Below are 20,696 nucleotides of genomic sequence, written 5' to 3'. Positions count from 1 at the left end.
TAATCTTTGAAAACAAGGGTTTAGGAGGTTTTGTTTGCCATCAGTATTTTCTAGGACTCATAAAACATGCCAACTACACAAAATACATGTTTTTGGTCATTTTTTTATGTTTAACTTCTTAAATAATGGTGGCGGATCCATTTGTAAAATAAATACTGTGAAATAAACAAGGAAGGTAATCTAATGTATTTCCTAATAACATTTAATAGAGCTGTACTTGGTCCATAGCAAGTTTTTATTGAGCAGGTTGACATTTAATGATATGAATCTTGTCCTGGAGGCAGTACTTAAGTGAATTCCACAAGATGGGCCAGCTGCTAAATCAAATGTGGCTATATATCGTTAAAAATATATATATTTTTGGGGTTGTTTTAATATTTCGGGTTTTAATTTAAGGTTAGGCACAAGGTCAGGGTTAAAATCAGATTTGATTCATTTCTAGCTGTGCCATCTAGTGCTACCCTGCAGAGCAGCCTTCCATGAGTCTTCCGAATAAATGCCAACCTGCCTTTATTGGCAGCTTGAGGGAGTGAGGGAGTCAACGTTAGTCCTTAGTTCTGTGCTGCCCTCTGCTGCTGCGCAAAGGAACTTCTTAAATCAACACTACAGTATGATACAGACGCAGCAGTCAATGAAACGGCAACCTACATTTCTGTATAATAGGAAACAAATCAAATACGGAATATATTAAATCATGTGTTTATAATTTTCAATGTCAACACTACAGTACTTACATTTTCTGTTGTCATTTAGAATGTTATGTTACAAAATATATAATACATAGGCCTACATTCTCACCTCTGAAATTTCCCAATTTCCATGATTTAAGAAAACAAACCTTAAAGATTACATTTCCAAAGAAGAAAAAACATAAAAAGTGCAGAATTATGTATTAGACAATACTGAACATTGTTAAACAGGAATTAGACTGAGGTGTAATGAGAACTTGCAGCCTTGATGACACAGCACTGTTGATAATGGTAGATTAAAGGTCAAAATGGAAGGTAAGGGTTGACTCTTCAACAACAGTAATAGAAAGGAGAAAATAGTTCAAACTCAAAGCAACAGTAGTTCAACTTATGGTTAATGTATCGAAACAACGTCTACGTAAAGTGGGACCAGGCTTTCAGGATTTTATTTATTTTTCATGACACAGGAAAGTTACTTTGATTCAGAGGAGTCTGGCTGGCTGACTTCATAAACCGTGAGCCCAAAACTCAACTTCCCAAGATGAAGTGGGTATCTCACCTTGAGGTCTACAGCTGGAGTAGGCGGCAGTTCATGGCATTACATTCCACAATGGAACAGTCCTCAAGTATTCTGACATGGTACAGCGAATAAGAGCATTTCTTCCTCCATTCGTGATGTCCACAGCAGGCAGCGTCATGCAAAGATACAGAGCAGGAAGAGCAGGCCAGGTCTACCAGGAATATGTCAACTCCCTTATTTCTGCAGTTCATGGGATGTGCTGAATGTCTCATACACATTGGCAGCAAACTCCTTCACTTGGTCTATCATCAGGAGATCCTGCAAAGAGAAAAAGTGTCATCCTTAGACTCAAGACTTAAAACATGCTGGGATTCAAAAATGGAAATCCTTCCCAAAGGCAAATGAGCTCTTACCTGTACAAAGTGACTTGGTATTTCACTGCAGATGGAGTGGATCTGTCCATTCACAATGGGGATGATTTTGGCAACTGGGAGACTTACATGCGAGAGACTGGAAGAGATTGTGGAGGGGCATTAATTGACAGGTAGATTCATTTTATACAAAAAAAATGTTTTTTCATTTGTAGAATTCAGAAAGTGATTTACTATGACAAGTGACCTCCCATAAATTGCTGCCAACTAAATTCATCCACAAAAAAAAACAGACCTATCAGGTGTAGTGATTGGGGTGGAGTCTCCTTGTGCTCCGGGTGGGGGCCGGAAAAACTCTGCCATGTTGTCAAGGAAACGGTTGAAGCCCCTGTTCAGGCAGGTGTTGAGTACAGTTCCGAAGTCCGGGCTGGAGAACAGAGGGGACACAGTTCAGCACACCCACACGCAAGATAAACCTCTCTAAATAAGGGTCAATGAGTGTTAGGCCTCCATTTTACCTTTCAAGCATGTCTCTGGTCTCATTGAGCAGCTTTATCGTAGTGACATCATTCTCCGTCAGACCACAGGCCTGTCAAACAATTAAATAATGTAAACCCCAGTTTTAACCCAAATAAATAAAACAAAAAAATACATGAAGTTGTATGTGTATCAGTTCATGACCATTAAATCTGACCAGAGTTGACAATCCAGCATTGGTTGGAACCGGTTCAGGGAACAGAAAAGAAAACCAGATTTTTATTTACTTATTTAGTAACAGAACCGGAAGCCATCTATACTGTTCCGGAACCGAATCGTTATTTAAAAAGCATGGGAACCAATTAATAACATTCCAGGCATTTTTTTCCAGTCCCACAAAAACTCTAAGAAATTGCCTATGCAAACAAAGCCCTCCCTCTGTCGCTCAGAAACGTATATGCCAGTGTGCCTGCCAGCTGGAAATCTTTGCCAGTGGGTGTGTGTGTAGGCTACCTACCCCTCCCCTCTGAAGTATAGGTTACTGTAGCCTACAGCTGGCCAAGCTAGTGGAACTCGCTTAGTACTGCCTCCAGGACAAGATTCATACCAATAAAAAGCACGATTCAGGCATTAGGGAGATATGTTTAAAATAATAGATTAACTTTTTCCAAGTTAAGGATACTATAGCTTCACATTGGAAGTATTAACTACAAGAGGTAAGACTTGTTTTTAGCTTGTTCCCTAGCTAACATTTGCTCTGGTCCAACGTTAAACCAACTCGGAAGCCCAAAGACATTCAAAGTTCCTCCATAGAAGCCATTCTTTTTCCATAGGTATAATTCTGTGGGCCTAATTCAGATAATGCATGTCATAACAAGATGCCTCCACTCCCTCTCGCCTCACCCGCAAAATTTCAGTTGCATCTTGTGCCCTACACTGTTTTTGCTGGTTTAGTTTGCTGGTCTGCTGGTCAGAACAGTAAAAATATATATTTATATAATGGGCAGGTGAGGGCTGTCACCTGTGCAGCCAGAGTGTTCTCCTCGTCAGGCATCATGTACCAGGAGAGAGGTCTGTGTGTGGAGCCGTCTCCCTCCTCCACCTGGGCTCTGATCTGGTTAAGGTGCTGCTCCAGCTCCTGAAGGGACAGACTCTGCTTCAGGGACACCCTGGGTGGGTGGGTGGGTGGGGAGACAGACACACAGTCACTGACAGACAGGTAAAAGCATCACATATGACTTAATCCTCCTAATGTGGTTTGAGGTGCTGCTGTGCAATGCGTGCATGTGGCTGGCACTGACTCACCCGCCCAATGTGTTCTGCACAGCTTTCTTAACTGCTGTTATCATCTCACTCAACCCTTGGGAGTCAGAGAGAATCCGTAAAATGCAAGGATGCTTTATAGCCTGTGGAACTCATTTAGGCTAATCAACAGAGGACTTGTTATACTAAAGGCCTAGCTATTTCAGAAAGCAGAGTAATTGTCTCTTACCATCCCCAAGGAGGTGCTGGATGCTGGAGAGGTATTGTTGTTGCACATCTGGAGGGGCCAAGGGCATCTGGTGGAGCACAGAACACAAAAATGGCATTTATAGACCACCCCACATCCAGAGGTGGTTTTATGGACACAGATAAAGCCAATTCCTGAACAACAACAAAAACATTTTAAATAGAGATTCTCCAGGCTAAATGTTTGTCTGGGAATTAAAAGAGATTGAAGCTTAAAGGCTTACCATGCCACTCTTGCTGACAGAGTTGTCCAAGTATAAGTAGCCACCAATGATATTGAGCTGGACACGGAGTAAAACAACCAACATGCATGTACTGTACACAGCCACAACACTTCGGGTGAAACCTGGGGGAATAGGAAAAAGAGTGATTCCATGACAAACCTGTATATCAAGTGATCAAATGACTTTAGTTATTGATTCAAAACGTAATTGCTGTTAAGGTACAATAACTTACTAATAATCTTCAGGTCCTCCCATATGTCAAGTTTATTTGCTGGTCTAGAAGAGAAACAGCAAATGTCATTAATACTTTAAACTAATAATTTTGTTTAACTATAGCTTTAGCAATTCCCCGGCAGAGGTCATAAGACACTTACTTGCTCTTCAGCAGTGTAGTGAGGCTCTCAGAGTTTAGATGATGTAAAATGGCTTCTCTTAATGTAGGGAGCATTGACAACACTAAAAAAATAAAAACATTAACAGGGTGTCAAACTGCACAAATAGGAATATGAAGCAATACAGCAGTAACTCAATCACTTGACATAATGAGCGTTGCATGAGATTTCTGGGACTGTTACTAGGCTGAAGATGATGTGCCGATCAGGTAGACAGCAGTACTGTACCTGTCATGTTGCACGTTCTCTGGTTACTCTCGAAGTGGAACTGACGTCGGGCTTGAGCGATGTACTCTGATGCCTCACGCTCCTGCATCTCTCGGATTTTCTTTTGAGCATATTTACCAAGAAAGTACACACCTGGAACCGGCAAACGTAAGGTCAAGGTAGCTAGAATGAGATTAGCTATTAACTAGATTTACCTACCACGATTATCTTTCAGGACATTAATTTTCTATCCATATACATAACTTAGCTTCATATATGCATAATCGTCAAAGTTTACATTAAACATTTCTGATAAAGTCCAGTCCCACACAGGTAAACATTACGGCTTTCTAGCCAACTTTTCTAAATAATGAAAACGTTAGCACTTGGCTACCTAGCTCAACGTTATATTGATAGCGTAGCTAGCTAACGTTACCTCCGACAAAAGCTCCAGCGAAAATAAATTTCCTTTTGTGGCGCTTCAGAAAATTCCACGTAGACGAAAACATTTTTGAGACGATTTATAAAACAGAAGAAACAAAGCACCCAACCGTGTTATTTTCCACAGTCGCACATGACACGAATTGGACTGCTAGCTACATGTCAAACACGGAGGTGGGAAGCTGCGCAAAGCAACATCGATTGATCAGTGTTTCTGCGATCATCTGCAAAATAAATGCCTCGTGGTCCGTCCAATATTATCTTCCCCTTCAATGTGCGCAAATTTGTTCCAGGCAGACGGTGGGGATTTTATAACTGTCGCATGAGCTCTCTGTAATTGGAGTAGCTAGTTGGTGTGCGTTTGTGTAATCTAATTTATCTAGTTTCTCAGACTGTACATTCAACATGGGGACAGAGCATGTGGGGAATGATGTCGTTTCTAAAGAGAACTTCCAGCCATGTGCCGAAGAAATACAGAGGTGGATGGCTAATGCCTTTGACATGGTTGGTTTGGCATAGGGCAGCGTTTCCCAAAGTCGAGATCCCATGGGGTGCAGGTTCTGGTTATTGCCCTAACGCTACACCGCTACTTCAATTGATTAAAGCTTGATTAGCTTTGTAGTGCTAGGGCAAAAACCAAAACGTGCACCCATTGGGGTCCCGAGGTCCGAGTTTGGGAAACCCTGGCGTAGGTGCAGGACCTATAGATACAATGCGCCGTTGGTGGTCGGTGTTTACTTATTTAGGCGTTTCAATAACTTTTAGAGGACGCCAAAACAAATCAGTTACTTTTCTTTTGCGTTTTCACTATGAAGACGCAAAAGAAAAGGAACGGAACCGCGACCACCAACGGCACATTTAGGCAAGGCAGGACAGGTCAATCCCACCAGTAAATTACAACACACTATTTTAAATGGCTGGTGTACTAATAATAATCTCCACCTCTTTACAGGCAAAAGAAGCTTTGGAGAATGGCGAGGTGCCTGTTGGATGTCTCATGGTCTACAACAATGAGATTCTTGGAAAGGGGAGAAATGAAGTGAATGAAACAAAAAATGTGAGTAACTTAATCATTTCAGCTGAGCTATCACAGGCAAACACATCTCTTCAATGGTTATTTGTTGCGGATATTTCCTTGCACGTGTCCAAACAAAGGCATTTACCAAAGTCATACCGGTACTCCAATCTAGTGGTTCTCAAGCCTCTCTTGGATCCCCAGACGTTTCACAATGTTGTTGTAGCCCTTTACAAGCTCACCTGGTTCACCTAGTCATGGGCTTGAACTGGCTCACCTGGTTCACCTAGTCATGGGCTTGAACTGGCTCACCTGGTTCACCTAGTCATGGGCTTGAACTGGCTCACCTGGTTCACCTAGTCATGGGCTTGAACTGGCTCACATGGTTCACTTAGTCATGGGTTTGAACTGGCTCACCTAGTTCACCTAGTCATGGGCTTGAACTGGCTCACCTGGTTCACCTAGTCATGGGCTTGAACTGGCTCACCTGGTTCACCTAGTCATGTGCTTGAACTGGCTCACCTGGTTCACCTAGTCATGGGCTTGAGGATTAGTTGACTCAGAAGTGTTTGATCTATTTCAGAGCTAGCACATGGAAGTGCTGGAGGTCCCAGAGGAGAGGTTTGAGAACCAGTGGAATCGTTCTCTTTCTCCTATCCTTCCAACACCATGCCTGTTAATGTTAGCTGTCTCTGTGTGTTCCAGGCCACTCGCCATGCTGAGATGGTGGCTCTGGACCAGGTGCTGGAGTGGTGTCGTCATAGAGACCTGGACCCCAGGACAGTGTGTGAGAGGACTGTGCTCTACGTGACTGTGGAGCCTTGCATCATGTGTGCAGGAGCTCTTCGCCTGACCAGTATCCTTATGACCTCATCAAACAGTCTCCACTTGGGTTTACCTAGTTTACTGTAGCATTTGTGTAGGTTTGTTGTGAGGGTTTACCTCAAATGACTCAGTATAGGATGGCCAATCAAAAATTGATATTTTGACCAATGGGTAAAATAATGTGTTGTGTAGATAATCCTCCAAGAAAACCAATGGTCCAAACCTCATGTCTCATCATAATCCGTTCAAAAATTATTGTAGTTTTGACCCTTGTAAAATGGGATGACTAAATCAATGGAGGCCAGAGGGAAAAAAAGTGGTCAAAAATCTGGAAAACCAGCTAGGCTGGATTGTGTGCAAGAATGAAGGTTACTGGCTACCTGACAGGGTGGCTTTCCTGTTGAAATTGTCATCTGTCTTCTCGAATCCGCAGGACATAGATTAATATAGATTAAAAATGGTTATCGAGTTTGAGATATGGCATGTAGTGTTTTCACATTTTAGTACACATTCGAAATTCCTGTTCTTTTCAGAACATTTCTCACCAAACAAGCGTATCTGTGAAATGTCAACGGAACACTGAGCGTATACCAAGCTTTTTATTTTCAGTCTTTCACATTTAATTCAGCTCTTGTCAAGCTAATTTAGCTAATTTATTTTTACCCCCTTTTTCGATCTTGTCTCATCGCTGCAACTCCTCAACGGGCTCTGCAGCGAAGGCCGAGTCATGCGTCCTCCAAAGCGCGCTTCTTAACACCCGCCCGCTTAACTCGGAAGCCAGCCGCACCAATGTGTCGGAGAAAACACCGTTCAACTGACTACGAGAGTCAACCTGCAGGCTCCCGGTCCGCCACAAGGAGTCGCTAGAGCTTGATGAGCCAAGTCTGTAGTGCCTGAGACCGCTGTGTCACTCGGGATGCCCCTCATTATCAATTTGACCGTAACAGTGCAGCAGACATTCCTCTAGTGGTCTATGGGTGTAATAATGACAGGTTTGGTGGCTGTGGATCTGTTCTAGACATCCCCTCGGCTGATCTACCTCACACTGGCTCATCATTTAAGGTACAATATGTCGTCCATTCATTTTGAACCCAGTCTCTTTTTGTGCTTTTGTTGGAAAGAGACTGATTATCTCGTGTCGAAATGCATCCGAGCCTAGTCTAGAGTTGAGTAGGATCATTAATTGACTTCAGGAGGGCAATGATTAAGCAATTGCTCCTTCATTTTCAGTGTATCTCTGGCTTCAGAGCAGAGGAAGCAGTGGAGATGCTGAAGGCTTTTTATAAACAGGAGAACCCTAATGGTAAGAACTGCTCTTTTAGGATTTATCTCATTCTGTAACCAGCATTATACGTATCTTAAGTATTATCATGTACGTTATGGTTGCACAACTTTAAAAGACAGTTTTTTCCATTTCAGCTCCCAAGCCGAGGACGAGGAAGGAGTGATATTTTGTTGGTGTCCAGCAGGGGGCTCTAGACTTTAAGAAATGAGGTGAGGAGCAGAGAAGGATGATGTAAATGGAGTAGCTAACAAAGCTTTTTCCCTAAACAGACTTGGATTTGTCTTTCTGACAAAGGAATCAAATATATATTTTTTTGTGTTCTCACTTATTTGCTCAGACGTTTGTGTTAGCACTCATTTTCATTTTCATATTATTGACAGTATATTAGACCCTTACAGTATAGTTTGGCTGGACACAAACGTCTGGAAAGTGGCTTGATTGTGATGCTTTGCAGGCTCTGTGTCTTTCCTGTGTGGTTGGCTATGTGAGGAGCTGCTGCTGACTTTAGTGTACAGTACCAAGTAGACAGAAACTGTCCGGTCTGCATTATTGTCTGGGTTCTCATCTAACCCAGAGTGTGATCTCACTCCGAGCACCCTGGGTCTAGAATGAGCTGAGCTTAAGCACAGCTGTGAGGGGTAATAGTCAGTCTGAAACACCTCCCCTTCACTTGCAGCAGGCAGGCAGCATCCCTCAGCCTTAAACCCTTAGTGGTCTCTTCCCTGGACAGGATCAGGAACAGAGGAAGTAACCGTCCAGTCAGCATCAGACAGTTCCGGTTGTACCAGCTCCAAGTGACTGCTCCACACTGACCTGCTGTAGCTTTCACTATGGTTTAAAACTCTCTCTTGTAAATTGAATAAAACTTTTTTTGAAATGCACAAAATGTTCTCTTTATTTAGTTTAACTACCGTATGTAGTTTATTCACCAATGTATATGTAAATGTTGTGGATAAACACTTTGTGAAGGTGACAATGTAAGTTTGAAGAACTGCTAACCTCTAGCTAGTGATCACCATTGCTACATCTACAGGAAATTTGACCATTTATTTCAGATTTTCAGTAACTGACTGGTTTTTGAGAGTTTTCTACAATAAGAGAACAGTGATTATCACCTACCGGCTGCAGTGTAATTATTCTTAATCACTTAATACCATCACGTCCCCCTGGATTTGTGTGTTATGACTCATTCCTTTAAAGGTTTCAAATCTTTGATGATTGTGGCTGTGGCGAATTAGATGCAATCTCTTGCCCTTGGCTACATTCTAACTATACAACTACAACCCCCCCTGAAAGTCACTCCTGTAGAGCTCTGCTGCTCCAGGCAATGTACCACTTAGGATCCCTGCCTCAGACTGGCACAGTACACTTGCTCAGCTGCCCGCCCGCCCACACACATCCGGCAGACACACACACACACACACACACACACACACACACACACACACACACACACACACACACACACACACACACACACACACACACACACACACACACACACACACACACACACACACACACACACACACACACCTTGCCAAAGGATCTGTACTCTGTATTTTCTGTGCTTGGAGGCTGCAGGGGTTGAGAACCATCACAGTGAGTACTATCTGGGCCTCCATCTTGTGGCTGCAGATTTAGCTGTGTTGTTTTCCACCTAGTGGGGCCTGGAGACAAAAGTTGCATTTAAACAGCTTTTACCTCCACTGATGTCGATACACGTCGAGCGGTAATGTTATCTGGCTCTGGCATTTCTGCCTGTGAGTTTGTAGTCATGACACTTTTGATTGCCTTTGACTAAGCCTTGCATGTTGCTCAAGCTTTTCCTGCTTACCGAACACTGTTTTTTCCCTAATTACTATGCTAATGTATGCCAGCAAAATCCTTCAAAATGTATTCAATTTGTCACCTCCACATGGGGGACCGGCAGTGTTAATGAGAAGACTGAAGTGTCGTTCTCTTGTTATCAAGCTGACAGAGAGCCTGCGACAGTGCACACATTCCGCCATTACAAAAGTGTATACAAAACAACTTACCCCGGCAAAGATGTCATTCTCTATCAGGATGAAAAACCACAGTTGTCAAGACCACCTATTTCTGTTTCACTAGAGAGGGATGGATGAGAAGGGTTTCATTTTTCCATCTAATTGAGCTGACAGCTGTTATTACAGGAGTTGGTTCTGGTGGGGCACTTTAAGAGGTTTTGTTGAATATAAAAGTGAGGATAGCTAGAGAGGAGATGTAGTATGCTCTGGTATTTGCCTGTTTTGGCTCTGTTTAAACATTGGTGTTAATAGGGTTGTAATAAATTGCCAGTCTGTTTAAAAATGATAAACAGCAGCGGAGATCATATCACTCTCGAAATAAACGTACAGCCACTCAAAGAATGTACCAAATGTTTCTATTATATACTGTGGTATACTTACATTATAGGCTAACATATTATTTTGAGAGAGCTTTTGAGGTCTGTCTCCCAGAGTCACTAGAGCCTTGGAATAGCTGTGAATAAAAATACATATTATGGGTACATTTGTTCTGCATTGAGCTTCTGGTTATTTAGTGTGTCTTTATGGACTGGAATGTGTGTGTTTCTCGTTAAGAGCTTGTCCAGCGCTGCACAAAGGAATTGTTATGTTTGGACCGAGTGCGTCTGAAAAAGCAAGGCAGAAATTGCCAGTGAAAATATAGAGCAAAAATGAAATCATACGTGTGGTTATTTTTAATTGAATGGCTGGGCCGTCATTCCCGTGGAACTTAGTGTTGTGTGAGTCTGTGAACAGAAGAGCTGTAGTGAGACTGGCTGACACACACACACACACACACACACACACACACACACACACACACACACACACACACACACACACACACACACACACACACACACACACACACACACACACACACACACACACACACACACACACACACACACACACACACACACACACGTCCATGACACCTCTGACTCGCTCTAAATAACAACTTTTTATTGAAAGACCATACACTTTAAATGCGGTCATCCTTTTGCTTTTCTTTTTTTTTACAAAAGCATTAAAACAAGAAAGGATATTTTGGAGCAGCGGAGCTGCCAGTCTGGCTGTCCCAGAAAATAACATTCTGTTGTACAGCTGTTAGACAATACACATCCAAGAAAAGGCGATCATTCATGCCACTGTACGAGATGCCCTCGCTGGAAAGCACTCCAGGCAAAAGAAAAAAGAGAAGAGAATTTGAATACATGGCTTTTGCTAACTCTGCTGGCGTGCCTAAGCATCTTAAGATTAATATCATACCGTAGCAGTTAGTTCATTCCACTAATACACTATACTCTGTGTTCAGATAATAAGGTGGATGAACAGGATGATTAAATATTAATAAGTGGGTAAATGTAATGTCATCGTCATACCTCCGGTGAATAGAAAGGTGGAGAATTCATATCCCACCTTGTCATCGACGGGAAACAGGCATCTCAGTTCCTAGCTACAGTCTCAACAATTTTAAGAGGAGGACTCCGAACACAGCTTCAAAAGCCAACATAACATTACCACGTATTTTTCCATCATTTATTTACACAGTGGTTGTTATTCTGCAGTCCGGGTCGGGATGTCTTTGCGGCAGCCCAGTGAGGACTGGGTCTTGACTTGATGGCAAGGTTCCCACACGCGTTGGCCTTCAGTCAGATTTAGCCTTGTCTGTGTCTAGAACACCTGGAAGACAGAGAAATATCAACGCACGGTTTTCTCTACTTTAATCGTACACAACTCAAATCAGTGGTGCTGAGGGGAATATGAAGTTGTATAAGACAGAGAACAGAAATATTAACAGTTTGTAAATGTAGAGTTTTCAGAGACCATAGTTGCAAATACCACTTTATATCCAAAATGAAAAACCAATTGAACATTCATAGCTGACCAATTGGCTTCATATATCTATCATCAAATGTCCCATATGGGCAAATTGAGGTTATGTTGGAGTGGTGAGATGGGAACATGAGCTCTGAAGGATGGAGCTAAATCACAGCAGGACTAAACCAAGGAGAGGAGAGAGGGGATTGGAAAGGAGAGAGCAAAAGAGAGAGAACCAGGGAGAGTGGATTGGAAAGAAGTGAAGTGGGAGAGAGAGAGGTAGAAAGAGAATGGGCTAGAGGATGAAGGGATTAGAAAGAAAAGAGAGGAGGGAGAAAGAGGAGAGAACATGGGTGAAGGGAGGGGAATGGTAGAGAGAGATAGAAAAGAGAGGAGAAGAGGAGACCGGAGAGGACAAGAGAAATGAGAATGGACTGAGAGATGAGGGAATAGTGAGCAGATCAAAGGATGTAGAAGTTTGTGATAGGAAATGGAATGGTTGTGCTGATTTGTTGGGTCAGTGTCAAACAGGTGGGAGGAGAAGGGATGGAAGGATTTGGTGTATGCTAGCTGCAGTCAACTCTTCTTCTCTCCTCATTTCCCATCTGTTACTCAGCACCGCAGGTGGCACTACTCCCACAGACCTCCCAGCCCGCACTTTTAATGGAAATGGGTACTGGAATGTGTGTGTGTGATAGCTCAAGTGTGTACAGGTGTGCGAGTGTATGTGCAATGTGTGTGTGTGGGTAAATATGTTAGTGTGTTACACATTTTGCACTAGTTTGCACTTGTGTGTGTGGGTGAGTGCTGGTGTGAGTGAAATCACAGGGATTCTGTGCAGGGATTTGCGCCAGGACAGGCACCTAACATGCTATTCCGCTTCGCACTGTGGCTAACACACACACACACACACACACACACACACACACACACACACACACACACACACACACACACACACACACACACACACACACACACACACACACACACACACACACACACACACACACACACACACACACACACACACACCAGCGGCTGCCAGACGTCCTGAGGGCTTACATTTGGAGCCGTCCCAGATGTAGCTGTTGAGGATCTCTCCCAGGACGTAGTAGATGTTAATCAGGACAGTGAGGCAGAAGAAGAAGGCCACCTTCGCCAGGGGACTGATCTGCTCCAACAGGGGGTAGACCCACACTCCGGTCACATGATGCACCCAGCACATCCTGACAGGAGAGCGAGAGGGAGGTAGGGGTGAGATAGAGGACAAAGATATAAGGAAAGAGAGAGAGTACAGAGTAGATACTTTTATATTACAGCCAGCTGTCTGTGTCAATAGAGGCTCAAAGTTGGCCAAAGTGGAGATCCTTTGTTGCTGCCATCCATCCACCCACTGTCTGTGTCACTTTGTCTGTCTGCCTTCTAGAGTATCCAGCCACATCCCTTTCAGTCTGGTCCAGTGAGTGTCTGACAGACAGCACACCCACATGGTTGTCTTACTGTAGGAATCCAGACAACATTTTTAATAGTGAGATGATGATATAAACGTACCCGTCCTAAACTATGCCCGAACCACTGAAATGGAGAACATACAGTACATGTAATGCTGTACTTGAACATACAGTACTACCGATACAGTACAGTGGTAGAGGACATTAGAAGGACCATCAGTGTCAGTGGATTGAGGTAACATGCCCTCAAAGGAGAGAGACACTGCAAGGAGAGTTCTGAGAGAGAGACACTGCTAAGTGAGATCTCAGAGAGAGAGAGACACTGCTAGGAGAGGTCTGAGAGAGAGACACTGCTGGAAGAGGTCTCAGAGAGAGAGACACTGCTATGAGAGATCTCAGAGAGAGAGAGAGAGAGAGAGACACTGCTAGGAGAGGTCTGAGAGAGAGACACTGCTAGGTGAGATCTCAGAGAGAGAGAGAGAGAGAGACACTGCTAGGAGAGGTCTCAGAGAGAGAGAGACACTGCTAGGTGAGATCTCAGAGAGAGAGAGAGAGACACTGCTAGGAGAGGTCTGAGAGAGAGACACTGCTGGAAGAGGTCTCAGAGAGAGAGACACTGCTATGAGAGATCTCAGAGAGAGAGAGAGACACTGCTAGGTGAGATCTCAGAGAGAGAGAGAGAAAGAGAGACACTGCTAGGTGAGATCTCAGAGAGAGAGAGACACTGCTAGGAGAGGTCTGAGAGAGAGACACTGCTGGAAGAGGTCTCAGAGAGAGAGACACTGCTATGAGAGATCTCAGAGAGAGAGAGAGAGAGAGAGACTAATAGGAGAGGTCTCAGAGAAAGAGACACTGCTAGGAGAGATCTCAGAGAGAGAGAGAGAGACACTGCTAGGAGATGTCTAAGAGAAAGAGACTCTGCTATGAGAGATCTCAGAGAGAGAGACACTGCTAGGTGAGATCTCAGAGAGAGAGACACTAATAGGAGAGGTCTCAGAGAAAGAGACACTGCTAGCAGATGTCTCAGAGAAAGAGACACTAATAGGAGAGGTCTCAGAGAGAGAGACACTGCTAGGAGAGGTCTCAGATAAGAGACACTGAGACACTGCTAGGAGAGATCTCAGAGAGAGAGAGACACTGCTAGGAGAGGTCTCAGAGAAAGAGACACTGCTAGGAGAGATCTCAGAGAGAGACACACTGCTAGGAGGTCTCAGAGAGAGAGACACTGATTGGAGAGGTCTCAGAGAGAGACTGATAGAGAGGTCTCAGAGACACTGCTAGGAGAGGTCTCAGAGAGAGAGACACTGCTAGGAGAGGTCTCAGAGAAAGAGACACTGCTAGGAGAGGTCTCAGAGAGAGAGACACTGCTCAGGGGAGGTCACTCAGGAGAGAGAGAGAGACACTGCTAGGAGAGGTCTCAGAGAGAGAGACACTGCTAGGAGAGGTCTCAGAGACACTGCTTGAATGAGAGGTCTCAGACACTGCTAAGGAGAGAGACACTGCAGAAAGAGAGAGAGACACTGCTAGGAGAGGTCTCAGAGATAGAGACACTGCTAGGAGAGGTCTCAGAGAAGAGAGAGACACTTCTAAGGAGAGGTCTCAGGGGAGAGACACTGCTAGGAGAGGTGTCAGAGAGAGAGACACTGCTAGGAGAGGTCTCGGAGAGAGAGAGAGACACTGCTAGGAGAGGTCTCACTGCTAGGAGAGATCTCAGACACTGCTAGGAGAGGTCTCAGAGAGAGAGACACTGCTAGGAGAGGTCTCAGAGAGAGATACACTGCTAGAAGAGGTCTCAGATGAGAGACACTGCTAGGAGAGGTCTCAGAGAGAGAGACACTGCTAGGAGAGGTCTCAGAGAGAGAGACACTGCTAGAGAGATCTCAGAGAGAGAGACACTGAGAGAGATCACTTCTAAGGGAGATCTCAGGGGAGAGACACTGCTAGGAGAGGTGTCAGGGAGAGAGACACTGCTAGGAGAGGTCTCAGATAGACACTGAGAGAGAGACACTGCTAGGAGAGGTCTCAGGAGACACTGCTAGGAGAGGTCTCAGAGAGAGACACTGCTAGGAGAGGTCACAGGGAGAGAGACACTGCTAGGAGAGGTCTCAGAGAGAGAGACACTGCTAGGAGAGATCTCAGAGAGAGAGAGGTCTCACTGCTAGGAGAGGTCTCAGAGAGAGAGACACTGCTAGGAGAGGTCTCAGAGAGAGAGATTGCTAGGAGAGATCTCAGAGAGAGAGACACTGCTAGGAGAGGTCTCAGAGAGAGAGACACTGCTAGGAGAGGTCTCAGAGAAGAGAGAGACACTTCTAAGGGAGATCTCAGGGAGAGAGACACTGCTAGGAGAGGTGTCAGGGAGAGAGACACTGAGAGACACTGCTAGGAGAGGTCTCGGATAGAGCGAGAGAGAGACACTGCTAGGAGAGGTCTCAGGATAGACACTGATAGGAGAGAGAGTGTCAGAGAGAGACACTGCTAGGAGAGGTCTCAGAGAGAGAGACACTGCTAGGAGAGGTCTCAGAGAGAGAGACACTGCTATGAGAGGTCTCAGAGATAGAGACACTGCTAGGAGAGGTCTTAGAGAGAGAGAGACACTGCTAGGGAGGTCTCAGGGGATAGACACTGCTAGGAGAGGTCTCAGGGAGAGACACTGCTAGGAGAGGTCTCATAGAGAGAGAGAGACACTGCTAGGAGAGATCTCAAGAGAGAGACACTGATCTAGGAGAGGTCTCAGAGAGAGAGACACTGGTAGGAGAGGTCTCAGAGAGAGAGACACTGAGACACTGCTTGGAGAGGTCTCAGAGAGAGACACTGCTAGGGAGGTCTCAGATGAGAGAGACACTGCTTGGAGAGGTCTCAGAGAGAGATCTCAGAGAGAGAGAGACACTGATTGGAGAGGTCTCAGAGAGAGAGACACTGATTGGAGAGATCTAGATCACTGCTAGGAGAGATCTCAGAGAGATACACTGCTATGGAGAGGTCTCAGAGAGAGAGACACTGCTAGAAGAGGTCTCAGATGAGAGATACTGCTAGGAGAGGTCTCGAGAAAAGGTCTCAGAGAGAGGGACACTGCTAGGAGAGGTCTCAGAGACAGGGACACTGATAGGAGAGATCTCAGAGAGAGAGACACTGTTAGGAGAGATCTCAGAGAGAGAGACACTGCTAGGAAGAGGTCTCAGAGAGAGAGATACTGCTAGGAGAGGTCTCAGAAAAGATCTCAGAGAGAGGGACACTGCTAGGAGAGGTCTCAGAGACAGGGACACTGATAGGAGAGATCTCAGAGAGAGAGACACTGCTAGGACAGATCTCAGAGAGAGAGAGACACTGATAGGAGAGGTCTCAGAGAGAGAGACATTGCTATGATAGGTCTCAGAGATAGAGACACTGATAGGAGAGGTCTCAGAGAGAGAGACACTGCTAGGAGAGGTCTCATAGAGAGAGAGAGAGAGAGAGAGGGACACTGCTAGGAGAGGTCTCAGGGAGAGAGACACTGCTAGGAGGTCTAGGAGAGAGTGCTAGGAGAGGTATCAGGGAGAGACACTGCTAAGAGAGGTCACAGAGAGAGGGACACTGCAAGGAGAGATCTCAGAGAGAGAGACACTGGTAGGAGAGGTCTCAGAGAGAGAGAGCCACTGCTAGGAGAGGTCTCAGAGAGAAAGACACTGCTTGAAGAGGTCTCAGATGAGAGATTGCTAGGGGAGGTCAGAGAGAGAGACACTGCTTGGGAGAGGTCTCAGAGAGAGAGATACACTGCAAGGAGAGATCTCAGAGAGAGAGACACTGATTGGAGAGGTCTCAGATGAGAGAGACACTGCTATGAGAGATCTCAGAAAGAGATACACTGCTTGGAGAGGTCTCAGAGAGAGAGACACTGCTAGAAGAGGTCTCAGATGAGAGATACTGCTTGGAGAGGTCTCGAGAAGAGGTCTCAGATAGAGGGACACTGCTAGGAGAGGTCTCAGAGAGAGGGACACTGATAGGAGAGATCTCAGAGAGAGAGACACTGTTAGGAGAGGTCTCATAGAGAGAGAGACACTGCTAGGAGAGATCTCAGAGAGAGAGAGACACTGATAGGAGAGGTCTCAGAGAGAGAGACATTGCTATGATAGGTCTCAGAGATAGAGACACTGCTAGGAGAGGTCTCAGAGAGAGAGAGAGACACTGCTAGGGGAGGTCTCAAGGATAGACACTTATAGGATAGGTCTCAGGGAGAGAGACACTGCTGGGAGAGGTCTCAGGGAGAGGGACACTGCCAAGAGTGATCTAAGAGAGAGAGACACTGCTAGGAGAGATCTCAGAGAGAGAGAGACACTGCAAGGAGAGGTCTAAGAGAAAGAGACACTGCTATGAGAGATCTCAGAGAGAGACACTGCTAGGTGAGATCTCAGAGAGAGAGACACTAATAGGAGAGGTCTAAGAGAGAGAGACACTGCTAGGAGAGGTCTCAGATAAAGAGACACTGCTAGGTGAGATCTCAGAGAGAGAGAGAGAGAGAAAGAGAGAGACACTGCTAGAAGAGGTCTCAGAGAAAGAGACACTGCTATGAGAGATCTCAGAGAGAGACACTTCTAGGAGAGGTTTCAGAGAGAGAGAGACACTGATAGGAGAGGTCTCAGAGAGAGAGACACTGCTAGAAGAGGTCTCAGAGAGAGAGACACTGCTATGAGAGGTCTCAGAGATAGAGACACTGCTAGGAGAGGTCTCAGAGAAGAGAGAGACACTTCTAAGGGAGATCTCAGGGGGAGAGACACTGCTAGGAGAGGTGTCAGGGAGAGAGACGCTGCTAGGAGAGGTCTCGGATAGAGAGAGAGAGACACTGCTAGGAGAGGTCTCAAGGATAGACACTTCTAGGAGAGGTGTCAGAGAGAGAGAGAGACACTGATAGGAGAGGTCTCAGAGAGAGAGAGACACTGATAGGAGAGGTCTCAGAGAAGAGAGAGACACTTCTAAGGGAGATCTCAGGGGGAGAGACACTGATAGGAGAGGTGTCAGGGAGAGAGACACTGCTAGGAGAGGTCTCGGTTAGAGAGAGAGAGAGAGAGAGAGAGAGAGAGAGAGACACTGCTAGGAGAGGTCTCAAGGATAGACACTTCTAGGAGAGGTGTCAGGGAGAGAGACACTGCTAAGATAGGTCCCAAAGAGAGGGACACTGCTAGGAGAGATCTCAGAGAGAGAGACACTGGTAGGAGAGGTCTCAGAGAGAGAGACACTGCTAGGAGAGGTCTCAGAGAGAGAGACACTGCTAGGAGAGGTATCGGAGAGAGAGACACTGCTTGAAGAGGTCTCAGATGAGAGAGACCGCTAGGGGAGGTCAGAGAGAGAGGCACTGCTAGGAGAGGTCTCAGAGAGAGAGATACACTGCTAGGAGAGATCTCAGAGAGAGAGACACTGATTGGATCGGTCTCAGATGAGAGAGACACTGCTATGAGAGATCTCAGAGAGAGACACACTGCTAGAAGAGGTCTCAGATGAGAGATACTGCTAGGAGAGGTCTCGAGAAGAGGTCTCAGAGAGAGGGACACTACTAGGAGAGGTATCAGAGAGAGAGACACTGCTTGAAGAGGTCTCAGATGAGAGAGACTGCTAGGGGAGGTCAGAGAGAGAGGCACTGCTAGGAGAGGTCTCAGAGAGAGAGATACACTGCTTGGAGAGATCTCAGAGAGAGAGACACTGTTAGGAGAGGTCTCAGAGAGAGAGAGATACTGCTAGGAGAGGTCTCGAGAAGAGGTCTTAGAGAGAGGGACACTGCTAGGAGAGGTCTCAGAGAGAGGGACACTGATAGGAGAGATCTCAGAGAGAGAGACACTGTTAGGAGAGGTCTCAGAGAAAGAGAGAGAGACTGCTAGGAGAGATCTCAGAGAGAGAGACACTGCTAGGGGAGGTCTCAAGGCTAGACACTAATAGGAGAGGTCTCAGGGAGAGAGACACTGCTGGGAGAGGTCTCAGAGAGAGAGACACTGCTAGGAGAGATCTCAGAGAGAGAGAGAGAGAGAGACTGATAGGAGAGGTCTCAGAGAGAGAGACATTGCTATGATAGGTCTCAGAGATAGAGACACTGCTTGGAGAGATCTCAGAGAGAGAGAGAGAGACACTACCAGGGGAGGTCTCAAGGATAGACACTTATAAGAGAGGTCTCAGAGAGAGAGACACTGATTGGAGAGGTCTCAGATGAGAGTGACGCTGCTATGAGAGATCTCAGAGAGAGATACACTGCTAGGAGAGGTCTCAGAGAGAGAGACACTGCAAGAAGAGGTCTCAGATGAGAGTTACTGCTAGGAGAGGTCTCGAGAAGAGGCCTCAGAGATAGAGACACTGCTAGGAGAGGTCTCAGAGAGAGAGAGAGAGACACTGCTAGGGGAGGTCTCAAGGATAGACACTAATAGGAGAGGTCTCAGGGAGAGAGACACTGCTGGGAGAGGTCTCAGAGAGAGGGACACTGCTTGAAGAGGTCTCAGATGAGAGAGACTACGAGGGGAGGTCAGAGAGAGAGACACTGCTAGGAGAGGTCTCAGAGAGAGAGAGATACACTGCTAGGAGAGATCTCAGAGAGAGAGAGACACTGCTAGGAGAGGTCTCAGAGAGAGAGACACTGCTAGAAGAGATCTGAGAGAGAGGGACACTGATAGGAGAGATCTCAGAGAGAGAGAGACTGTTAGGAGAGGTCTCAGAGAGAGAGACACTGCTTGGAGAGATCTCAGAGAGAGAGATAGACACTGCTAGGGGAGGTCTCAATGATAGACACTTATAGGAGAGGTCTCAGGGAGAGAGACACTGCTGGGAGAGGTCTCAGATAGAGGGACACTGCTAGGAGAGATCTCAGAGAGAGAGAGACACTTCTTAGGGAGATCTCAGGGGGAGAGACACTGATAGGAGAGGTGTCAGGGAGAGAGACACTGCTAGGAGAGGTCTCGGATAGAGAGAGAGAGAGAGACACTGCTAGGAGAGGTCTCAAGGATAGACACTTCTAGGAGAGGGTCAGGGAGAGACACTGCTAAGAGAGGTCACAGAGAGAGGGACACTGCAAGGAGAGATCTCAGAGAGAGAGAGACACTGGTAGGAGAGGTCTCAGAGAGAGAGACACTGCTAGGAGAGGTCTCAGAGAGAGAGACACTGCTTGAAGAGGTCTCAGATGAGAGATTGCTAGGGGAGGTCAGAGAGAGAGAGACACTGCTGGGAGAGGTCTCAGAGAGAGGGACACTGCTAGGAGAGATCTCAGAGAGAGAGAGACACTTCCAAGGGAGATCTCAGGGGGAGAGACACTGCTAGGAGAGGTCTTGGATAGAGAGAGAGAGAGAGAGAGAGAGAGAGAGAGAGAGAGAGAGAGAGAGAGAGAGAGAGAGAGAGAGAGAGACACTGCTAGGAGAGGTCTCAAGGATAGACACTTCTAGGAGAGGGTCAGGGAGAGACACTGCTAAGAGAGGTCACAGAGAGAGGGA

General features: G+C 45.8%; 3 protein-coding genes across 7 annotated transcripts in view; 1 reads left to right on the top strand and 2 right to left on the bottom strand.

The window, feature by feature from the left end:
• Positions 1-683: 683 nt before the first annotated feature.
• Positions 684-5,097, bottom strand: pex3 (peroxisomal biogenesis factor 3). Its single transcript, XM_046291618.1, has 12 exons — positions 4,826-5,097; positions 4,411-4,542; positions 4,165-4,246; positions 4,023-4,066; positions 3,791-3,912; positions 3,550-3,616; positions 3,363-3,417; positions 3,079-3,226; positions 2,099-2,169; positions 1,876-2,007; positions 1,623-1,719; positions 684-1,527 (listed from the first exon to the last, which is right to left on the bottom strand). The coding sequence occupies exons 1-12, from the start codon at positions 4,896-4,898 to the stop codon at positions 1,444-1,446; spliced, it is 1,107 nt and encodes a 368-aa protein (XP_046147574.1). The 5' UTR covers positions 4,899-5,097; the 3' UTR covers positions 684-1,443.
• adat2 (adenosine deaminase tRNA specific 2) lies at positions 5,081-8,851 on the top strand. 3 transcript variants are annotated; one of them, XM_046291623.1, is made up of 7 exons: positions 5,081-5,334; positions 5,783-5,887; positions 6,551-6,701; positions 7,626-7,732; positions 7,901-7,973; positions 8,090-8,164; positions 8,632-8,849. In XM_046291623.1, exons 1-6 carry the CDS (start codon positions 5,236-5,238, stop codon positions 8,116-8,118), a joined length of 564 nt encoding a protein of 187 aa, XP_046147579.1. In that variant the 5' UTR covers positions 5,081-5,235; the 3' UTR covers positions 8,119-8,164; positions 8,632-8,849. The 3 variants fall into 3 exon arrangements, with proteins under 3 accessions (XP_046147579.1, XP_046147580.1, XP_046147581.1); XM_046291624.1 differs by having other exon boundaries at positions 8,686-8,839; XM_046291625.1 differs by having other exon boundaries at positions 5,124-5,309; positions 8,632-8,851.
• A 2,082-nt stretch (positions 8,852-10,933) lies between these two features.
• Positions 10,934-20,696, bottom strand: part of aig1 (androgen-induced 1 (H. sapiens)) — a 72,879-nt gene continuing 63,116 nt past the window's right edge. For all 3 annotated transcript variants that reach the window (XM_046291619.1, XM_046291620.1, XM_046291621.1), the window contains 2 exons: positions 12,872-13,035; positions 10,934-11,668 (listed from right to left, as the gene is read on the bottom strand). In XM_046291619.1, the coding sequence (XP_046147575.1) occupies positions 11,634-11,668; positions 12,872-13,035 (199 nt within the window). In that variant the 3' untranslated portion in view covers positions 10,934-11,633. The remainder of the gene's footprint in view (positions 11,669-12,871; positions 13,036-20,696) is intronic.

This window comes from Oncorhynchus gorbuscha, linkage group LG12 (assembly GCF_021184085.1).
Source record: "Oncorhynchus gorbuscha isolate QuinsamMale2020 ecotype Even-year linkage group LG12, OgorEven_v1.0, whole genome shotgun sequence".
In the NCBI taxonomy this organism is placed as follows: Eukaryota; Metazoa; Chordata; class Actinopteri; order Salmoniformes; family Salmonidae; genus Oncorhynchus; species Oncorhynchus gorbuscha.
Note: the sequence above shows the minus strand (reverse complement) of the source record. Positions and strands in the feature narration are given on the sequence as shown.